Source organism: Raphanus sativus, chromosome 3, assembly GCF_000801105.2.
Source record: "Raphanus sativus cultivar WK10039 chromosome 3, ASM80110v3, whole genome shotgun sequence".
Taxonomy (NCBI): Eukaryota; Viridiplantae; Streptophyta; class Magnoliopsida; order Brassicales; family Brassicaceae; genus Raphanus; species Raphanus sativus.
In genome coordinates, this window is record NC_079513.1 from 14,037,457 (window position 1) to 14,059,179 (window position 21,723).

General features: G+C 35.7%; 3 protein-coding genes and 1 pseudogene across 4 annotated transcripts; 2 read left to right on the top strand and 2 right to left on the bottom strand.

The window, feature by feature from the left end:
- The first annotated feature begins 141 nt into the window (after positions 1-141).
- On the top strand, positions 142-6,630 carry LOC130509033 (ABC transporter A family member 1-like). Its single transcript, XM_057004572.1, has 22 exons — positions 142-276; positions 363-434; positions 725-1,426; positions 1,887-2,065; positions 2,228-2,438; positions 2,645-2,728; positions 2,835-2,876; positions 2,966-3,062; positions 3,155-3,282; positions 3,407-3,511; positions 3,597-3,743; positions 3,944-4,207; positions 4,284-4,419; positions 4,543-4,622; positions 4,711-4,818; positions 4,964-5,114; positions 5,204-5,340; positions 5,418-5,492; positions 5,580-5,883; positions 5,987-6,120; positions 6,201-6,262; positions 6,350-6,630. Exons 1-22 carry the CDS (start codon positions 226-228, stop codon positions 6,429-6,431), a joined length of 3,351 nt encoding a protein of 1,116 aa, XP_056860552.1. The 5' UTR covers positions 142-225; the 3' UTR covers positions 6,432-6,630.
- An 83-nt stretch (positions 6,631-6,713) lies between these two features.
- On the bottom strand, positions 6,714-9,160 carry LOC130509034 (heat stress transcription factor B-3-like). The gene is made up of 2 exons (XM_057004573.1): positions 8,742-9,160; positions 6,714-7,138 (listed from the first exon to the last, which is right to left on the bottom strand). The coding sequence occupies exons 1-2, from the start codon at positions 9,036-9,038 to the stop codon at positions 6,719-6,721; spliced, it is 717 nt and encodes a 238-aa protein (XP_056860553.1). The 5' UTR covers positions 9,039-9,160; the 3' UTR covers positions 6,714-6,718.
- Positions 9,161-13,435: 4,275 nt separating this feature from the next.
- Positions 13,436-16,458, top strand: LOC130509319 (NADPH-dependent thioredoxin reductase 3-like). 2 transcript variants are annotated; one of them, XM_057005148.1, is made up of 10 exons: positions 13,436-13,641; positions 13,712-13,919; positions 13,998-14,103; positions 14,523-14,788; positions 15,055-15,334; positions 15,441-15,548; positions 15,647-15,733; positions 15,823-15,927; positions 16,020-16,150; positions 16,238-16,458. In XM_057005148.1, exons 1-10 carry the CDS (start codon positions 13,464-13,466, stop codon positions 16,296-16,298), a joined length of 1,530 nt encoding a protein of 509 aa, XP_056861128.1. In that variant the 5' UTR covers positions 13,436-13,463; the 3' UTR covers positions 16,299-16,458. The 2 variants fall into 2 exon arrangements, with proteins under 2 accessions (XP_056861128.1, XP_056861129.1); XM_057005149.1 differs by having other exon boundaries at positions 13,733-13,919.
- Positions 16,459-17,917: 1,459 nt separating this feature from the next.
- LOC130510003 (uncharacterized) lies at positions 17,918-18,534 on the bottom strand (annotated as a pseudogene).
- Positions 18,535-21,723: the final 3,189 nt, after the last annotated feature.

Here is a 21,723-nt window from a genome sequence, read left to right on the forward strand (position 1 = left end):
ATACCGATCATAAGTAGTAGAAGGTGTTTCAATTTGGTTTTGTTGGTACTGAGATATCAAAAACTGTAAACAAACAGGTTCCCAAAATTATTTTATCTTATTAGACATATGAAAGTGCTTCTAATGAAAACAATTTATTTTCTTTTCTGTCCCAATGAATTCTTATATACAGCTCCGTTTAACATTTAACCAATGGTTTTTGGTGTTTTATGACTACGCAGCTCGATGTTCCTGAAGCATCACTACGGGGTTGGTTACACTCTTACGCTAGTAAAGGTTCGTTTGTATTCTTTTCATTTCCGGTCGATTTTGTAGATTTTCTGCTTAGAATATTAAAATAACTGGGGTCCTTTATGTTTTAGACTTCTCCAGCTGTCTCTGTTGCCACACAGATAGTTCATCGTCACATTCCATCAGCAACCTGTGTGAGTGAGGTATATTACTTACATTCTCTAAAGAGATTGAGAGCGTCTGGGCTACTAATAAGTTTCATGAAGGAAATGTTTTGCCTTGCTGCATACTTTGATACTTTACGGAGTTCCAAGATTCTAGAGTAGAGCATTTTATGATTGAGAATCCATCAAGTGTGACTTAAGTTCTTAAACAATGGATATGGTAGCATGTTAATGGCAGCAGATATTTCCCGTAGAACAGCTTGATACTGCTTTTAGATAAGTTTAAAGCCCATCTCTCGCCTAATCTTTACATGTTACGATTTTTCCAGGTGGGCAACGAAATCTCTTTCAAGCTTCCTTTGGCATCCTTGCCTTGCTTTGAAAATATGTTCAGAGAAATTGAGAGTTGCATGAAGAGTTCTGTTGACAGATCTAGGATAAATGAGATTGAGGATTCAGATTATCCTGGTATTCAGAGCTATGGTATATCTGTCACAACACTTGAGGAGGTGTTTTTGAGAGTTGCTGGCTGTAACTTAGATATAGAGGATAAGCAGGAAGATACATCTGTTTCTCCTGATACCGAGCCTTCTTTGGTGTGCATTGAGTCTGTTCAGAAGAGCACTATCCAACCCAAATTACTAGCAAGTTGTAATGAGGGCGCTGGAGTTGTTATTACCTCAATTGCAAAAGCTTGCAGTTTAATCGTTGCTGCAGTTTGGACTTTCATTGGATTCATTAGCATGCAATGTTGTGGTTGTTCCGTTATCTCAAGGTCAATGTTTTGGCGGCATTGCAAAGCATTATTCATAAAAAGAGCAAGATCTGCTTTCAGAGACCGCAAAACAGTGGCGTTCCAGCTCATCATCCCAGCAATGTTCTTACTTTTTGGCCTTCTTTTACTACAGCTCAAGCCACATCCTGATCAGAAATCCATTACGTTGACAACTGCGTATTTTAATCCTCTTCTGAGTGGCAATGGAGGTGGCGGTCCGATTCCTTTTGATCTATCTGAGCCAATTGCCAAAGAGGTATATTCTATACTATTTTCTGAGTGCTTGTTCTCCCAGTAAAAATAAAATTTGGTGGCATCTATTTTAACTCGTTCTATTAACTTAACATAAATAGTACTAATCCTGGTAATTCAAAAACCAATTCATTTTACTCTCTTCATAAGAAAACTGATTGCTTGAAATTCTTATTTTCATTAATAAAGTGCATGAGATAGTCTCCATGGCGATCAATCCGTTTCACTTTTTAGTTATTATATGTAGAGTTGTTTGCTTTGATGCAGCTGTCTACAACTTAACCCAAGGTTTCGTTACAAGTAGTAGATCAAACAGTAGTTCTGTTACACATTCACTTGTTAAATTTGATGCTTGCAAGGTATTGGTCACAGTACAGTATGGCTGAGTTACATATTACCAAAAATTTGAGTTACATATTACCAAAAATTTGTTGTGTTCAATGCTGTTTCTCCGATGCATTCAGGTTGCAGAATATATTGAAGGAGGCTGGATTCAGCCCTTGAGGAATAGTTCATATAAGTTCCCTAATCCAAAAGAGGCATTGGCTGATGCAATTGATGCAGCAGGTCCCACGTTGGGCCCCACTCTACTTTCTATGAGCGAATTTCTGATGTCTAGTTTTGATCAGTCATACGAGTCAAGGTATCTTTGTGTGGAAATTAAGCTTAATAATCCATGTGCTTTAGATATTTCTGCCTTCAAGTTTTCAATTCCCCTGTTTTCGCTTGTTTGGTGACCTCTTTGAGAATGTTACAGTGTACAATGTACTTACTTGGCTAATGCTACCCGTGGGTGTCTCTTTAGGTATGGGGCAGTTTTAATGGATAGTCAGCATCCAGATGGGAGTGTAGGATATACCGTGTTACACAACAGTACTTGCCAGCATGCTGGTCCTATCTACATCAATGTTATGCATTCTGCGCTTCTCCGACTTGCTAGTGGTAACAAGAATATGACAATTCAAACACGAAACCATCCTTTGCCTCCAACAAAAAGTCAGCGCTTACAGCGTCATGTATGTCTTTCTGTTATGAGTACTTTCAACATTTTTGTGGTATAAATTTTATTATTTTATAGAAATTTACGTTACGCTTGAGCGATAAGTTGAAAGTTATTGGGATCCCTCGAAGTAATTGTCAGAAACTAGGACCCAAAAATTGAAACAATGTAACTGTCTGTAGCCGGAGAAGTTGCTTTGATCTTATATTCTTTTCAATGCAGGATTTGGATGCCTTTTCAGCTGCAATTATTGTAAGCATTGCATTCTCATTCATCCCGGCCTCCTTTGCAGTTCCCATTGTTAAGGTATGTATCTAACCTAGTTTTGGCTGAACTTTTTTGTTTAATGCTATCTTTCTTCTACTTTTTCAGTATTTTGCTCTGAATGTCAATAAGTATCGTATCTTTCCAGGAGCGAGAGGTGAAAGCGAAGCACCAACAGCTTATTAGTGGGGTAAATTTTCTCTTGACGAGTTCTGGAGTACCAAAAACATGCAGAGCACCAGTCATATAATATTGGCCTCATGATTTTATGGCTTGCAGGTTTCTGTTCTTTCATATTGGTTATCAACATACGTATGGGATTTCGTCAGTTTCTTATTTCCGTCAACATTTGCAATAATCCTCTTCTACGCTTTTGGTAAGTTAGTCTTTCGTTTCCATATGCACTTAAACTTCTATTTCACTGTACTTCGGTAGTATTTTACTGAAAAGGTTGATTTGTTTGCTTAGGTCTGGAGCAGTTTATCGGAATGGGTCGGTTTCTGCCAACTGTCCTAATGCTTTTGGAGTATGGTTTGGCAATTGCATCATCAACGTATTGTCTTACATTTTTCTTCACCGAGCATAGCATGGCTCAGGCAACTTCTACATCTCTGTGCTTGTTACCCATATCGTTATTAGTTTTTTCTTTCCCTCTCTGTAGCTGCTTCATATTGCTGGCTATTTTTGACTGATGGATGAATGACTTTGTTTTAATCGCAGAATGTTATTCTTATGGTCCACTTCTTCTCTGGTCTTATCTTAATGGTTATCTCATTTGTCATGGGCCTTATTCCAACCACAGTTAATGCAAACTCATATCTAAAGGTATGGGTTCTTCTGATTTCCTGACTTCTGTGAGCCTTGAAAAGCAGACTAAGAATTGATCCCTTTTTCCATTATGCTTTTACAGACCTTCTTTAGACTATCACCAGGATTTTGCTTCTCTGATGGATTGGCTTCGTTAGCTCTTCTAAGGCAGGGGATGAAAGACAAATCCAGTCATGGGGTGTTTGATTGGAATGTCACTGGAGCTTCCATCTCATACCTAGCTTTGGAGGTTAGAGTCTTCCCTTTTCTTCAACTTGCTTTTTGTTGTTCTTTTGATAACTTGAGAAATGGAGCCATCACCATCAACAAGTGTCAATGATTTCATATAATTTTGATATGTAAACGTCGAATATTGTGGTTGCATTTATGTTGCTTGTTATTTTAATATCACTGCGGCGTTTCTCATCTGACTGAACGTATATTTGTCAGAGTATATTCTACTTCCTTTTGACGCTTGGGCTTGAGCTCTTGCCTGTTCAAAAGGTGATGTCTTTCTCAATTGGGGAGTGGTGGCAGCATTTTAAAGTTTTCAAGCAAGGTGCTGGTTCTAGTTCTACAGAGCCGCTTCTCAAGGATTCCACTGGAGCCATTTCGGCTGATATGGAGGATGACATAGACGTGCAAGAGGAAAGAAACAGGGTGATTTCAGGGTTGACAGACAACGCCATATTCTACTTACAAAACCTGAGGAAGGTATTGAAACCTGCTCTTTTATCCAAATGTTAAAAAGAGATTCTCCACTTTTTTTCTTAGTGTAAAACTGCTTCAGGTCTATCCTGGCTCCAATCATCACGGCCCAAAAGTAGCTGTACAGTCTTTGACTTTCTCGGTCCAAGCAGGAGAATGTTTTGGCTTTTTAGGGACGAATGGAGCTGGAAAGACTACTACCTTGTCTATGTTATCTGGTATGCTGTGCTTCTTTGGTATTTTCAAACTATTAGCCGAGTTGTTATCTTGAAAACTTTGAACCGCTAAATAAACAACTGCAAATTTGAAGCAATAGCATCGCACTATTTTTACTTCTACAGGAGAGGAAACACCAACTAGTGGAACTGCCTTTGTCTTTGGCAAAGACATAGTGGCGAGTCCCAAAGCTATCCGTCAGCATGTATGTCAAAATCATCGACTTTACCAATCTCACTGAGTCAATAGAATGAACATTCAATGTTGAAAACTATTTTGTCTTTCTTGCTCAGATTGGCTACTGCCCCCAGTTTGATGCTTTATTCGAATATTTGACTGTGAAGGAGCACCTTGAACTTTATGCAAGGATCAAAGGAGTGGTTGACTATAGAATTGATAACGTAAGTGGCATTTATTCTGGATTTTACGTTTGATGCTTTCTTACACGCCTTGTATGAATTCAAAGTTACAACCATACTATTAGGTATTTTTATATAGTGGAAGTTGCTATTTGGAGATTGTCTGATCTGTATTATCTAATAACAGGTGGTTATGGAAAAGTTAGTCGAGTTTGACTTGTTGAAGCATTCTCACAAGCCATCGTTCACTCTTAGCGGCGGAAACAAACGCAAACTATCCGTTGCTATTGCAATGATTGGAGATCCTCCCATTGTCATCCTTGATGAACCATCTACAGGTATAAGGCCAACCAAAATGTTGGTTGACTTCCTCTGTGTTCTTTAGCTAGTCTGTAAAGTTTTTGGTGTTTCTTGTTCGATGCTTCAGGTATGGATCCTGTTGCCAAAAGATTCATGTGGGATGTGATTTCTCGCCTGTCCACAAGGAGTGGAAAGACAGCGGTTATTCTGACTACTCATAGCATGAATGAAGCTCAAGCGCTTTGCACTAGGATCGGGATCATGGTATCTTCTTTGAACTCTTTGCGACTTTAATTCCTTAAATGTATCCAGCTCACAGAACCATGCTCCTCAAATTACAGGTTGGTGGCCGCCTGAGATGCATAGGTAGTCCACAACACTTAAAGACGCGCTTCGGAAACCACCTTGAGTTAGAGGTAAATTTTAGTTCCCAAGGGTGTTTTGTTTCAGTGGTAGGAAGGATCATTTGTCAAAGCTTATGATGTTGGCTGTCTTGCAAATAGGTCAAACCCAACGAAGTGAGCCATGTGGACTTGGAGAACCTTTGCCAGATGATTCAGCAGTGGCTGTTTAACGTTCCTTCTCAGCCTAGGAGTTTACTTGGCGACCTCGAAGTTTGTATCGGTGTCTCTGACTCTATAACTCCTGATACGGCCTCAGCATCAGAAATCAGTTTGTCACCAGAAATGATACAAAGCATTGCCAAGTATCTGGGTAATGAGCAGAGAGTGAGTACTCTAGTACCTCCCATGCCTGAGGAAGATGTTGGATTCGATGAACAGCTATCAGAACAGCTCTATAGAGATGGTATGAACACATGTCTCACATAAGTTTATAGAAATTTTCTTGTTTCAGTAATCACTACTACTGCTAACACAAAGATAATGTTTGTTGGTTTGGCGCTGAACAGGTGGTATTCCGCTGCCAGTATTTGCGGAGTGGTGGCTAACCAAAGAAAAGTTTTCAGCATTGGACTCTTTCATACAAACTTCGTTTCCAGGTGCAACATTTAAGAGCTGCAATGGATTGATCATTAAATACCAGGTAAAAGTGAAACACAAAAGCAGTTGCTAGATTACTCTTTTAGTCTTGTGCTTAAAACCTTTACATGGATTCTGTTGCAGTTGCCATTTGGGGAAGGAGGATTGTCACTTGCAGATACCTTTGGATACCTTGAAAGAAACCGGTAAGACATTCTTCGTTTTAACTGTTTCTTCGCCATTGTTCTGCAGAAATCAGTCTTAGGAAATAAATTTTCTTGTTGCTATGGCAGGAATCAGTTGGGCATAGCTGAATACAGCATAAGCCAGTCCACACTTGAGACTATATTCAACCATTTTGCAGCTAACTCATAACCAGTGAAACCATTATTGCGGCTTTTGTATAACCCAAAACCATTCCATGAACACACTAAAGAGAGATCTGATCACTCACCAAAATAGTTGTATATATGGCACATATATGAAAAACATGTGTTCTTAACGTTCATATATATATACACACTGTTGTAATGCACTATGTTTTGAACAGTATCAATAGTACTATGTTTTCATCTTTGACCTTGCATGTCGTAAAACTATATTTATGCAAACTTGTAAGAATCTGAACAAGCTGGCAAGAAAAACCAATCAAACCATATCTTTTACTCCAGTTTTACTCCAAACAACTTAAGCCCTTGATCATCGCTGTCATCATCATCGGTTTCTCCTTCTTCGTCTTCTCCTCTGTACCTCTCCACCAACTCCATAAGTTGTTTGCATTTCTTCTTGGTCTTCCCTAGTTCTGAGCTCAGGAACTCATTTTCATTCTTCAAGCACTTGTTTTCGTCGAGTAAAGCAGAGTATACAGAAGAGGAGGAAGTAGATGAAGAGCGTTGATCCTCAAGGTGATGATCTTCTTGCTTCTCCCTCGTTGTTGTTGGTACAACCTGATGAGACTTGTTATGTGAGTGCGAGTGTGGACAACTCTTCCTTCTTCGGATATTGCACATAAGCTCTCTTTGACCTTTTCGAAACATCTCATTACTAAACTCCCATCTTGTCGTCGACACTTTCCGAAACCCCTACAATATTTTGTACCCACTTGTTAATACCATGTTACCAAATTTACGTACGGAACCTCACAGTTCACATGTGCTAATGCATCATGCGAATATGAAACACACGTCTCCATGCATTTCTTTTTAGTCATTGTTGGATTCACCCCTCAATGAACCCGTAAATTCACTAATCAATAATATTGTCAAGTTATATTATGTTTTTAAGCTAAAATAAATAAATAAATAAAAATAATAATCATAAACTCTAAATCAAAAACACTCAACACTAAAATACTAAATCTAAAAAATACTAAACTCTTAATCATAATCCCTAAACTTTTTTTAAGATTAAGGATTTAGTATTTTTAAAAATTTAGTGTTTAATGTTTTTAATTTAGAATTTATGATTTATCCAATAGTTTAGCGTTTACATAAAAATTTAAACAATTTATAGTTTAGGATTTATGGTTTAGTGTTTTGATTACAGCGTTAAAATATCATTTTTTAAAAAAGATTCGTGTATATTACTATTTTATTTTAAAAATATAATATAACTTGATAATATTTTAAAATATGATTTCCTTGGTTTGTGTATTGACCAGAGACAGTTCTCTCTCCTCTCTGTGCTCTCTCTTCTCTCTAGAAGTCGTCGACGTTTGATTCTCTGTGTCTCCGGCCGGCGGGTGAGCTTCCATAGTCACCGCCGGTCCGGCTCTGCTTCTTGATTCCTAGTTTGTCTTTTGTGCTTGTCTTTTGGGTATAGTTTTTAGGTTATCTGTTAATTTTCTAGATCTAGATTTCTAGATCTTGTTTTGATGGTTGGGATTTGTCGGTGTGGCGTTCTTGGATCGTCTCTTTCCGGCATGATCTCCTTCCCTAGGGGTTCGATTGGCTTTCCTTGGTCTCTTGGTTCCATCGGAGCCTTGGTTCTTTGGACCTTGCTGTTCGGTTTACTCCTCAGATCTGGCTGTTCTTCTGGTGCTGCTTCCTTTGGTAGGTTCTGTCGAGACTAGTTGGTGTGCTGTTCCTTGTCTCCGCTCGCAACGGGATAGTCCCTGGTTCTTTATCCGTCCTTTGTGTTTCGGTTCTCCGGCCCGTTTACAAGGAACATGGGCTTCGGCCTTTTGCATCTTGCTGTGGGAGTTGTTAGGTTAAAGTTGTGTCCTTCTTCTCCCTGGGTTCTTGGCCTGTTGTTCTCCTCGTGGCTTGATGGTGTGTTTCCTTGAGCAAAATATTGAGGTGTGAAGGCTTTCCAATAAAGTTCAGCTGTTGATGTGCGCTTACTCTCTCCTCCTGGTCTCGGTGGTGCTTTCCCTTTAGGCAAGTTTTTGTATTTGATCTAGTCTTGTTTTCAGATTTCCTTTAAACTTGTTTGTAATGATGGTTATAGTTTCTGTCTCCGCAAAATGTTGTCGGCAATTGTCTCCGGAGGAGGTCTGTCTCCTGTCGGCTTAGTTATTTCAACATGTATCCTCCCATGGTTAACTCCATGGTTAGTAATCAATGAATGGTTTAGTGTGAAAAAAAAAAAAAAGATTTCCTTGGTTTGTGAATTTTGAGCTTAGCCAAGAATAAGTCGTTTTTTCGCTTGTGTTAAATATGAAAACTAATAAGAGCATACACGTACGTAAGTATTGAGCTGCCGAACGAAACTAGAGAAGTTGCAATGCTTGAAAAGTGTTGGTAAGAGATCTCTTGCGAACTCTGCTGGCTGCCACACGATGAATCCAGTTCCATCTTCGTTCCAAGATATAACCTCGTTCGTTGTCGGATCCTCAACCACCTTGTATGTCTTCACCAAGAATGGCGGCGGTTGCTGCGGCTGTAACTCCGCCGTGTATGTTTGTTTTCCGCTCATAAACTCCAATGGCAAACGCTCCTCCTCGTTGGTGTTGTCGTTACACCGTAAATGATCATCTTCCATAAGCGAGGAGTATTATTTCTTGAAGAGAACAATCAGGAGAAGATCTTAATCATCTAGAGAGACGTATCACGACTCTATCGAGGGAGAAAGAGACGTTAATTAGTTTAATAAAGTGGTTGAGACAAGAATAGTAATGCTTTGAACCATTTTCAAAGGAACATAGCTTATATACACATGAATTGCATAATACTTTTTGTTTTAAATTTTTTTTTGTGGCAGTCTTTTTCGGTGCGAGTGAGCCTGTTAGAATGTATCATATTAACGGAAATTATGATAATTCAACATTTTTATATTAAAATATATGAGCATTTCCAGTCGTAACTAATTCATTTTATGTTTGAATCCTATATAATTCTTCAGTCTTTCTAAATGTGAAATATATCATCGAAAATATTTATTGTTGATTCCACAATCGGACATGCATGACCAAAAAAATAGATTTTTTTATCAAGGTTAATACATGAGGGGTGCACGGGCAAAACACTGAAGATGGAGTATTTTGAGGTTAAGAAATCTAGTAAATTTTAGGGAATGTCAGATATTATGAATAAAATATGAGTTTTAAGTTTGTAATATATTTATTCATATAGTCAATAAACAAACCATAGAAGGAGAATTTGACTCAATCGAGTTTTCACACTAATTTCTTTTGTTTTCTTCAAGTTTCATTACCAAACTTTTTCAAAATTTATGTCATAAACAAAACATTTTTTTATCCAGTTTAACTAATGACATTTGTATTGAGGTTCTTAGAACTAATATTCCTTTCTTATTTACCGGAAAACATTAGTCGTTGCATTTACCAACCATCTCTATGTCAATATAATTTAAGTTGTAACGTGTGTTGTATTAAACGTATATGAAACGACAGAAAAAGATAAGAATCACGAGATATACGTGTGAATATACATATTATATATATATACCTTTTTTTGTTCAACATATTATATATGTACAAGTTGGTAAAATTGGATATTTGTGATATGAAGCAACTATTTTGGACCCCCCTTTAGGTGTGGTGGTACTATCAATATACCAAAAAAACAATGAATGCAAATCATGCATGTTATATTTATTTTTTCATGTTTCACCTTTTTGTAAGATTTTGTTCGGTCTCGTACTCTCATAACAAATTGAGTATTAGATATCTATCTTTTCTTTCTCTTTCAAAATTGATGACTATCTTTTTGACATTTCATGCTTTGTATTTCTCTACTTTCTGCACCTAAACCAGTGCGGGTCCTTAGATATTTCGGGTCCAATACGAAATAAAAAATATAGACCCAAATTATAATAAAAATTTTAATTAGGAAAAATTAAAAGTAAATTTACAGAATTTTCAAAATTGCAAGAGTTTATCAATCCTAGAAATTATCTTTTTACTCTTTATATATAGAGTAAGGAAAAAAATATTCAAGGTTTCATTCTGTTACAGATTAGATTAAGACCCATTCTTACATTTGTTACAAAAAAAAGCAGTATAAATTCAAGCTTTCAAGTGTACAAAATTATAGGCCCTATACGAAGGTTTCATCCGTATCTGCTCAAGACCGGGCCTGACCTTAACTAATTATTTGTATTTTCAATAAAAAAAAGAGAAAAACATCAGGATATCACCAAACCAAGTTGTTGTCACGAAAATAGTATCACAAAAAAGAAAATGACCAAAAAAGTTTTATTGAAAGGTAAATATGTATTTATAACATTTAGGTTAATTAATCTAAGACTTATGATTTAGAGTTAAAATGTAGAGTTTTAAGAATGTGTTCAAATTTTTAAAAAAATTAAAATTAAAAATTTCAAAACAAAAAGATGCTATTTTGATCATTTTATTTTTTGAATGCTATTTTTGTGACAAAATTTTTAAAAATATTATTTGAGAGAATTGCCCATAAAAAACTTATTATTTGAATTCAGTTCTATAATTCATGTGATTCCAACATAATCTTAACTAGAAAAAAACACCATTGCAGTAGAAAGGTATTTTTACCAGATCTTACACAAACTTAGGGAATACATTCTAGCAGATTGTACAACAAACTTAGGGAATCCAGTTTCATGATTGCATTTACAAACATGTAATAAAAAGTTAAGTCTCTTTTGTTGCATTACATCATGGTTAACTGATACTGTAAGTTAATTAATGTCGATTTTAGTCAAAGTAGTGAAAGAAAAGAAAAGAATCACTTTCAGATTTCTATATGTTTGTCAAAGTACCACTGATGCATTTCAACTTTGAAGGGATTGCCGACAATCTTCCATTGCCGGGGCGTACTATCCACACGTCTCTAGCAGCTGAGATTAAAGAGAGGAGAGATATATATTTAATCATACAAATTCCAAAAACTCATGTTTTATTGTTTTGGTTTTACATTGACATAGTATAACGTAAAAGTGATCAAACTATTATTGTCCTGGAGAAATGATTTGTGTAACCATAAAGAATTGCAAAACTCCAACATGTGTGATACTTGAATAGAGTGGTGGAGGTATAGAGGGATCAGCTGCCCCACATGAATTATTGTAAAAAGAAATATTTTCATTGTTTTTTTTGAAATTATATGAATAAGTGTAAAAATCTCTTCTATTGCCATCATAATTTTAAATTCAAAATTTATATTGTCCATAGTGAATCTTTTGGCTGGGTCCGCAAGTGCCGCCACTGCTTGTATATGTATAAATGCAAACTCTTTCCGAGCTCAGATCCAAAACGCTTTCACCATTTTAGAAGAAAACATAATTAACATTAAATGCGTATTTTACTTATCTAGATAGATGGTGAGATACTTCAGAATTCAGATGACAAACCATCAAAACTTAGATGCCAACCACGAACGACTTTTTATTCTTACCATAAAGTAGTTGTAACGTTTATTGGAGTAGCGTCATAACAAATCATCGAGACAATATTTAAATGAAAGTACAATTTGTTGACTAATAAAAATGGATGTGCATGGAATTCAGACACTGCACTAGACTTAAGACAAAGCTCTTTTGCTTTAATTGGGCCGCGTTTTTTGGTCAGCCTAGCTTTCTTGACATTGTAGCATTCTTTATTTGCTTGTGTCACCTTTTCTTTTTGAAACGACACTGAGAAGAAAAAACAAGTTCTTTACTTTTGTATGGCATTAGCAAGAGTGTCACTTCCCTCACCAACTCTTAGTTTGATTTTCACTTCAACCTCATTCATCACTGAAATAAATATAACAAAATGTACTATTTGTTAAACATTTTTGCTCTTTATTCTCAAATTTGTAAGATATGTGATGAGATTTTGAAGATCACAAACATTTTCAGGTAAATTTCAATTTAATGTTATTCTATAAATAAAATCGGAGGTTGGATAACTTATATATAATAAAACTTGAAATTTTGAAGATTAAAACGAATCATTTATTAGGCTTTGTCTTGGATTGATTTTATTAACATATGTATTAGTTTATGTGAGGAAGTGTTATATTGTGTTATTTTTATTCCCGCTTACTATATTGTATTTGTTCCCAAGGAGAAGGTCATTCATGCTCAAAAGAGGTCTAATAAGATAGATAACGAGATTAAAATGAATTAGCTGATCGGAGCTTTGTTACTTCGTGCAAGAAAATAAATGAAAATGGAATGGTAATTGAAGAACACAAAGATCATGTGCTTTCAAATTAAAAAGGGTGAATAGGAGAGTTTCAAAAAGAGGCAACACCCATTACTTTACCCATTGTCATTACACACATATCTTCTACAAATCCAGGAGCATTCTAATACTTAAAACAATTATGGTATAGAAGTCAAATGAAATATTTATAAACATTTTTGGATGTTTGATAGTAGAATGATCTATACATATTCTTAACTATTTTAGAATAAAAAAAAAAACTATTTAGAATTTGGTGACCAAAAGAGAAGTATACATATTCTTTATAGTCGGTTCTGTGAACCACCAAAAAAACATCTCCAAAAGATATTTTATAACTTTAAAGATAAAAGTTTTTTGTTTTCTAAAAAAGAACTTGAGTCATGTTTTGTAACATTTTGAACCCGATAGAGAAAGTGTCTTTTCGAGCTAGAGGCCATTTCAGGTTCGTATTAATCTCTGAAAACAGTTTTGTACTTCATGGTGATCACAATTAGCAAAAAAAAAAAAAAAACTATACGAAAGCAAAACAAAACCCACACAACTCCAAAGGTAAAGCCCAATATTTAAGATCAATGCCCATTCATAGCCCAGTAGATAAAAAAAAAGGCTAAAAGCGTCCGTCCACTTAAACTGCGATTGGCTTATCCTCCGCCAACACACAAACTCTACCGTCGACACGCGTCACCAAAAGAGAGAGAGATGTCTTAGATCCAACGGCTGGGAATCTCTTAACCCTGAGCACACTAACTAAAAAGAGCAAAAGAGATAATGGTTTGGCGCGTAAGGCAACAAAACAAATGGCTGCAGGCATCGGACTCGGCTCCGTGTCGACTCACCGAGTCGCCGCCCTCTCTCCTCTCTTCTCTCTCACTACGACTTCACGCCGATGCGGTTCCTCGTTCATCCTCCCCCGAACTCGCTCCGATTCCCTCCGCCTCAGCGTCTCCGCTTCCGCCGATTCTCCGTCTTCTTCAGGTAATCTTACTAATTACTTCGATTGTGTATTGAGGTTTTTGCAGTGTAATCGAGATCCTAAATTTGGCAGGAGAGGTGATCGAGAACGTAGTGATAATCGGCTCCGGTCCGGCCGGGTACACGGCGGCTATATACGCGGCGAGAGCCAATTTGAAGCCGGTGGTTTTCGAAGGGTATCAGATGGGGGGAGTTCCAGGTGGACAGTTGATGACGACCACCGAGGTTGAGAATTTCCCGGGGTTCCCTGACGGTATTACTGGTCCTGATTTGATGGACAAGTGAGAGAATTGGATAATGATCAAGATGAGCATGTTGATTGACTGGTCAGTTTCTAAGGCAATTTTTTTTTTGTGTAGGATGAGGAAGCAAGCTGAGCGGTGGGGAGCAGAGTTGTATCCTGAGGATGTAGAGTCTCTTAGTGTTCAAACAGCTCCTTTTACTGTGCAGAGTAGTGAACGTAAGGTGATTCTCTTTCTTTGCATGTCAGTTCAAAGTAGGTAGAGAGACTGCAGATGTGTGTTTAATCTATAGAGATTTCGTTTGTTCTTGTAGTGCAGATGCTTTCTTTACTCCTATGAACTTAATCTCTTAGGATTAGTTTGTGGAGGCGTTTCCTCCCACGGTGAGGGGTGAGGGGTTAGGGTCGGTGTCCTGTAGGGCTGTGAGCCAGGGGTCCGACGGACAGGACGGGTTGTCACACTAGTGTTGATAGTCTTTGGAGATTTCATTTGTTCTTGTACTGCAAGATGCTTTCTTTACTCTGATGAACTTAAATCTCTTAGGATTAGTCTGTGAGGTTTTCTATAGACATTGATGAATCTCTCTGTCTCTCAACCAGTGTTATGGTGTATTTATACTTACATTGTTGTTTGATTTTGTAGGTCAAGTGCCATAGTATCATTTATGCCACTGGAGCTACAGCAAAGAGGCTGAGACTACCGCGAGAGGAAGAGTTCTGGAGTAGGGGTATTAGTGCTTGTGCGATTTGTGATGGCGCTTCGCCTTTGTTTAAGGGCCAAGTACTGGCTGTGGTTGGAGGAGGAGATACGGCGACTGAGGAAGCTTTGTACCTCACGAAATATGCAGGTCATGTTCATTTGCTTGTTCGCAGAGACCAGTTAAGAGCATCCAAGGCTATGCAAGATAGGTGAGCTTTTACAGGTTATTATATAATTAGCTTATGAGTCCTACTCTACTTTTTTTTTTGTTTTACTTCTGAAGAAGAACAACTGAAATTCTATTAATGGGCACACTGTGGAGTTAGAAAACCAAATCAGAACATTCGATAACCAACTAGTAAAACGCTCTCCGTTGTTGGATTTTGGAATTATAGACTAATGGGCACACTCTAAGTTGAGTCTTTTCAACACCCTGAGTGTTTTTTTAACAGGTTGGTTATGGCGAATGTTTCAGAGTGAACAACAATCCAAACATCACAGTGCATTACAACACGGAAACGGTGGACGTATTGAGCAACACCAAGGGACAGATGTCTGGCCTTCTACTCAGAAGAGTTGATACTGGAGAAGAAACCGAGCTGGAGGCAAAAGGATTGTTTTATGGAATAGGTCATTCGCCGAACAGTCAGTTACTAGAAGGCCAAGTCGAACTCGACAGCTCAGGGTACGTGTTGGTTCGCGAAGGATCATCGAATACATCAGTTGAAGGTGTATTTGTTGCAGGAGATGTTCAGGTTATGCTTTGGAACTTTTTAGCTATCTTTCGGTTTTTCTGTTAACTCTTTGAAGTCATATCAGTTCGATAATTGTGTGAGCTACCATCCCATTTTGTCACTCTAGGATCATGAATGGAGACAAGCTGTAACGGCTGCTGGATCAGGATGCATAGCCGCGTTGTCAGCCGAGAGATACCTCACAAGTAACAATCTTCTTGTTGAATTTCACCAGGTAGGAGTGAATGGTTTTGTCAAAAAAAAAAAATGTATTCATTTGCATACTTCACAAGGCTTACACACTTTCAATGTTCATATTCTGCCATGTGACAGCCTCAAACTGAAGAGACCAAAAAAGAGTTCACACAGCGGGATGTCCAAGAAAAGTTCGACGTCACTCTTACAAAGCATAGGGGACAGGTGATCTATATGAACCTTGTAACTCTTTGTGTGCAAGCATTTTCTCTGCCTCACATCTTGCATCTTGTGTTTTGTTTCCCTGCTTATAGTATGCTCTTAGAAAACTATACCATGAGAGTTCAAGAGTTATATGTGTATTATACACATCACCAACATGTGGTCCCTGTAGGACTCTGAAGCCAATCTTGAACAAGGTGATCCTTCCCGACTTAAGCATTGCAAGAGATCCTACTCCCTTGACTGATTCTCTAACCATCTGTCCATTTCGTTTTAATTGCTGTTGCAGGTGGTCGATGAGTATAACAATGATGTGCACTTTGTTGAGATTGACATAGAGGAAGATCAAGAAATTGCTGAAGCAGCAGGGATCATGGGAACGCCATGTGTGCAATTCTTCAAGAACAAGGAAATGCTCAGGTTGGGCTGTGTTCTTGCGTTAATAGGATTATTTATTGTGATGAATTATTGTGATCAGGTTTGGATAAAGATGACGTGTGTGTGCAGGACTATATCTGGTGTGAAGATGAAGAAAGAGTACAGGGAACTCATCGAAGCCAATAAATGAGGATCAGCATATAAATTTGATTGTTTCTGGCAGGTGTCGAATTGTATAATGATTCAGTTTTGTTTCGTTCTAATACGTTAGAATTAACGCCATTGAATCTCAAATGGAAACAAATTGAATGTTCGTTATCTTAAGGCTGCACGCATGAATGTTGTTACGATTTGCTTTTGTTATCTCGGACAGGACTATCTTCTTTGTCCCCATCGATTTCTGACTTCTGAGAGAGTGGTGTGAATGATCGTTGCACCTCTGAGATCATATCACGTAGATGACAAGATCCAACACAATTTTAATTCTCGAGTTCAAAAATATCTCTTGCACTGTAATATTAAAAATGTAAAAAAATAGACACTTTGAACTTTTGTTTGTCAATTTAGGATTTTTTATATTTTTGGCAATTTTTGACATGTTTTGACTTTCGTTCTTAGGAAAAATAGTAAACATAACTTTAAAAATGTAAAAAAATATGAAAAAGATAGGAAACATAGGTATGATAATTTCTATGTTTAAATTTATTTTTTTTTAAATGGGGAATCATATTTTATTTTCTCTTCTAACCAAAATAGAATACACATTCTCTTAGTCTACTTAATCCAGAAAACGAATACTAAGTTTAATACATAGATATATCTAGGGTATATATCGTAAACTAAAGTTTCTTCTACCTTATATCTGAGTTAGAATTAGTTATGTCACAATCTAGTAATATGTCTTTAGTGTACCAGAAGATATATAACGACATATAGCCTGAACTCTATGATGTACCTTACTTAGATGTTGTGTCATAGATTCTTCTGTCTTTTATCTTATGTGACGCCTAAGGAAAACTAGGCGTTGCACATGTTGTACTGTGTTATGGGTTAGGTATATTGCGTATTCTAGTCAAATCCAAAAAGATATGGAAACTTCCATTTTCAATTATAGATATTTCATAAATCTTATACCAAATCTTCCTTAAATTTCGCACTATTTTTTCTGTCACGTTTTTTCTCTCCCAATCTTTGAATTAATTAAAATTCGAACAACAGAAAAAAAGGGATACTCTATGGTTTGAACCCAGCACCTATGACAATTTTACAAGGGCTTTAACCAATATGAAACAAAGACTTTTGTTATTTTTGATCCAGAATTTAAATATAGTTATTCACTAAAATATGTTTGGGTTATCTTGTGCTCTTTCTCCATCATCCAAATCACCACCTATGATCAGATACGTTTGATGTTATCCGTAAGGAGCTGAAACAGATAAAGGCTGAACAGGATCAATGGCGGGTCAAGTTCTTAATCGTAAACATTATATGTATTGGGAAAGATTCTTTGAAACTCATAGCTAGATTTGTCGCATCAAGGAGTAGTCAATTAGTGATCATCTTCTTTCTCCCCATTAGATTGATAACTACGAGTGTCTATGGTGCTATATTCCACCATTCACACGCACATTTTTTTTTGTTTCTCTAAGTAAAACTTAGGCATTACTCTTCCGTAATAGCATTCACACATCAATTATTTCAGAGAAAAAGAAAACATCTAGTTTTTTTAAAAAAAGATATCATTATGACAAACTGTTTCACCTTCTGGTATAATAATCTTACAAAACAAGAGATTTTATTCATGAAATCTCAGAGAGATGACAAGCCGTGAATCATACCAAACTTCTTGTTCATGGCAGCTATTTTAGGGATAGTCTTTGCCTTCTCCCTATTCTTGGACCAACCAAATTACCAACTCCATCTCCAATGTTGTTTTGTCTCTTTACTTTGTGCCTTTGCTTCATCATCTACACACCAAAAAGTGAAGGTAGAGTATTGGTTTACATAGGAACCTTGTATGCATTGTTGAAGATGGTTCAGTTACATCGATGGTCATGGAAGTGAAGACTAGCAGATTGGTGAGATTGAAAGCAAAAGTCGAGACAAGGAACCCTAGCTGATACTTCTCCACAGTAGAAGATGACTTCTCCACACTGGATGCAGATACCCAAACGCAGAGAGTGAAATAGCGCAGCAAGAACCAATAAAAGTGAAATAAACTGGAAACATCTTTCTCTGAAGGTTACCGAACTGATGCCTCGGCAAGTTCCTAATCAATCAAAACACAATCGAATCACACATAAACCCCGAATTTGACACGTCCGACGAAGAGGAAGAGCACTTGAGATCGAAGAGGAAGATGATGTTTAAGAGATTAGAGACTATGGCCAGATGAAACACCGACGAAGAACTAGGCTGTTCTCCATTGCGCTTTAAATTGCCATGGAAGAGGACTACGACGGAAAAGAAAAGAAGACGATGAAGTTAGAGTATCGGCTCCTTTTACTCTTTTTGTATACTTTTAATTATTTTAACTTTTTACTATTTTCAATTAAGTTAAATCATTTTTTAACTTTTTACTATTTCAAATTAAAATCAATTTCGAAAATAAGAAATTATAATAATAATTTAACATAATTGGTAAATTAAGGGTAGTATGGTATTTAAAGAAAATCAAAATCCTATTTTTCAAAAATATCTTCTAAAAATCCTAAAGTAACAAATCCAAGATGAAAGTGTCTCTTATTTCCAATTTTCTCATATATATATATATATTCTATTAACTTAAAGTCCTATTTTTTTCTACCATTGAAAAGTATAACCATCTGATTAATTACCTAATATGACAGTGATTATTTTAGATGTTTTAAAAAGGATTATTTTTAGTCTGATAAATTTGTTGAGAAAATATATATTTAAATTTTATTTTAGTTATAAATAAGTCTGTTGAGAAAAAACTTAACCAAATCTTGTAAAAAGTTTTAAATATTTTTATAAAATAAGGCAATAGTTGATTTCGTAATTAATAATAAAATATTATTATAAATTAATATTAACTAAAAATGTTATTGTAAAAAATTCTTTACTATTTTTATAAATTTCTTTATTTATTATATTAAAAGAGATTACTATATGAATTAAATAATATAAAACTATATAAAATTGGTAAATTAACCTATTTTATTTTAAAAGTTCTTTGATTTAAATAAATAAATATAAACTATCATTCACCGTTAAAAAAAGTTAAAACTCATAAGCTATGTATATTTATACAAAATACTACCATTTGTTAAAATTATATGTATATACCTATATATTATTTTATCTAATTTGAAAATCACAACAATATACTATCTAAAATAATTATATACAAGATATAATAGTATCAGAATATTTTAATAATTCAAAAGATATTAATGAAAAAGCAATTTTAACTACACTTTTGTTGAGAATGATCTTATCTCTTTTTACATTTTATGTAGTTGTAATTACTGATATCTCTATCTTTTCATTGCAAGTGTATAACTCATTGTGAGTTTTTTAAACATACGGCAATAGTGCGTAGAAAATTATATTATTGTATTTTGTGTTAAATGAAATCTTAAGTATTAGAGATATACAAATTTATTTTCTATCATTATAACAAAATCTGTTTAGAAAAATAATTAACTATTAACAAAAATTTAAATACTTTATATAAAATAATACACTAATTTAGTAAAAAAAAAGATTCAAAGTCATATAATCTTTTAAACTCAAATATTTATGGGCTTTTCAAAATATTTTTGACCAAATATACGATTTTGAAAATAAATATTCTAAACTCAAAGTCAAAATATTTCAAATTTTATAATAGATAAATCATAGATGAGTGTAATAATTTAAAATGGGACACAAAATAAAAACAAATACTATTGTGAAAATTGAAAGTTGTATAATATTTTGAAATCTTAATTTCGTAACAAAAAATCATAGAACTTAATACCATAACATTTAAAAATGTTTTATATTGATAAATTTACCAAAATAATATCATAGCTAATTAAAAGAACAATATATTTATTTATAAAATTCCATAATATATTTAAATGATAGATAGTTAATTTTTTAAACACAACATGTTAATATAATGCTACTTTTCTTATATATTGTAAATGATTGTGCACAATTAGGTGGAAGTGTCTTGTGTTATACGATAATACGAATATACAAAGTATATAACACCATCTTTATCGCCGTCCCCCCTTTGATTCTTATGATTTTTTTGATTTTATTTAAATGAGAAAAAAGGAAAAATGAATGGGACGTTAACAAAATTGTATACGTCCTTCGCGTGTCCCTCGTGGCACGTGTCAGCTTGAAACGAAGCGGAGAAGCCAAGGAGGGGAAACACGACTTTCTGTTTCATTTTCGATCTAGAAATGTTTTGTTTCTTTCTCTCTTGACGATCGAAGGCGACGCATGCGATAAAGAAGACCGACGATTTCATCTCCTACCCGTGAGCAGATTCTGACCTCTGACTCCGCCGTTTCCACTCCGGTACCTCCTCCACACTCTCTCCTGCATCCCCAACTTCATTCTCCGCCGATTCCACTCCGGTAGCTCCCCCGATTCGCAACTGTTTCTCCGCCGATTCCACTCCCCGATTCGCAACTGTTTCTCCGCCGATTCCACTCCCCGATTCGCAACTGTTTCTCCGCCGATTCCACTCCCCGATTCGCAACTGTTTCTCCGCCGATTCCACTCCGTCACCAGATTTCAATCAAAAAGGTACTTCTCTCTCCTGTAGATTAGTTTCTGTTTCTCGATCTAGTTCCTCCGCATGCGTTTGTAGATATGTTCGGTTTGATATGTTTGGTTTCAAACGAAATCTAATTAGTTTTGATATGTTCGGTTTGATTAGTTTAAGATGAAGTCTAATGAGTTTAAATTTAGTTCCTCGATCTAGTTCCTCGATCTAGTTTTGATATGTTCGAAATCTAATGAGTTTAAATTTAGTTTGTTTTTTGATGATGATGATCGTAGATGGTTTCTTTGATGTTGTTTCGTTGATGATGATGATGATCGTTGATCGTTGATGCTTTTTTGATGATGATGATCTGAACTTATGTTGTTTCTGTCTTCATTGTATACTGATTAAATTGTATGGTTGGTGACTGAATTGAGTAAAGCCATTAGAGTTATAAAGCGATTTAGTAGAGTCATTCATTGTATACTGATTGTATGTGTTCATATGAATTCATTTATTTGTTCATTAGTGTTATATAGCCATTTTGTTGAGTAGTTTACTGGGTTCGTAATGCACTTGATTTGAGTAAACAATGGATTCGTAATGCCGTTAGAGTTATAAAGCCATTTATATGTTCATTTGAGTAAACAATGGGTTCATAATTGACTTGATTTGTTATTACTAAACTGATATGTGAACTGAGAAGTAGGTGTGGACATTTAAGATGAAGTGTAACTCAAAGTGTGGTTAATAGACTTGATTTGAGCTGTTTATGTGTAAGCATTTTGCAATAACTATACTGATAAGTAGGTGTGGACATTTAAGAAGCTGTACTGTGTTTAGTATAGAAGTTCGAATAGAAGTTTGTTGTTTGTAGTTTGGTTCT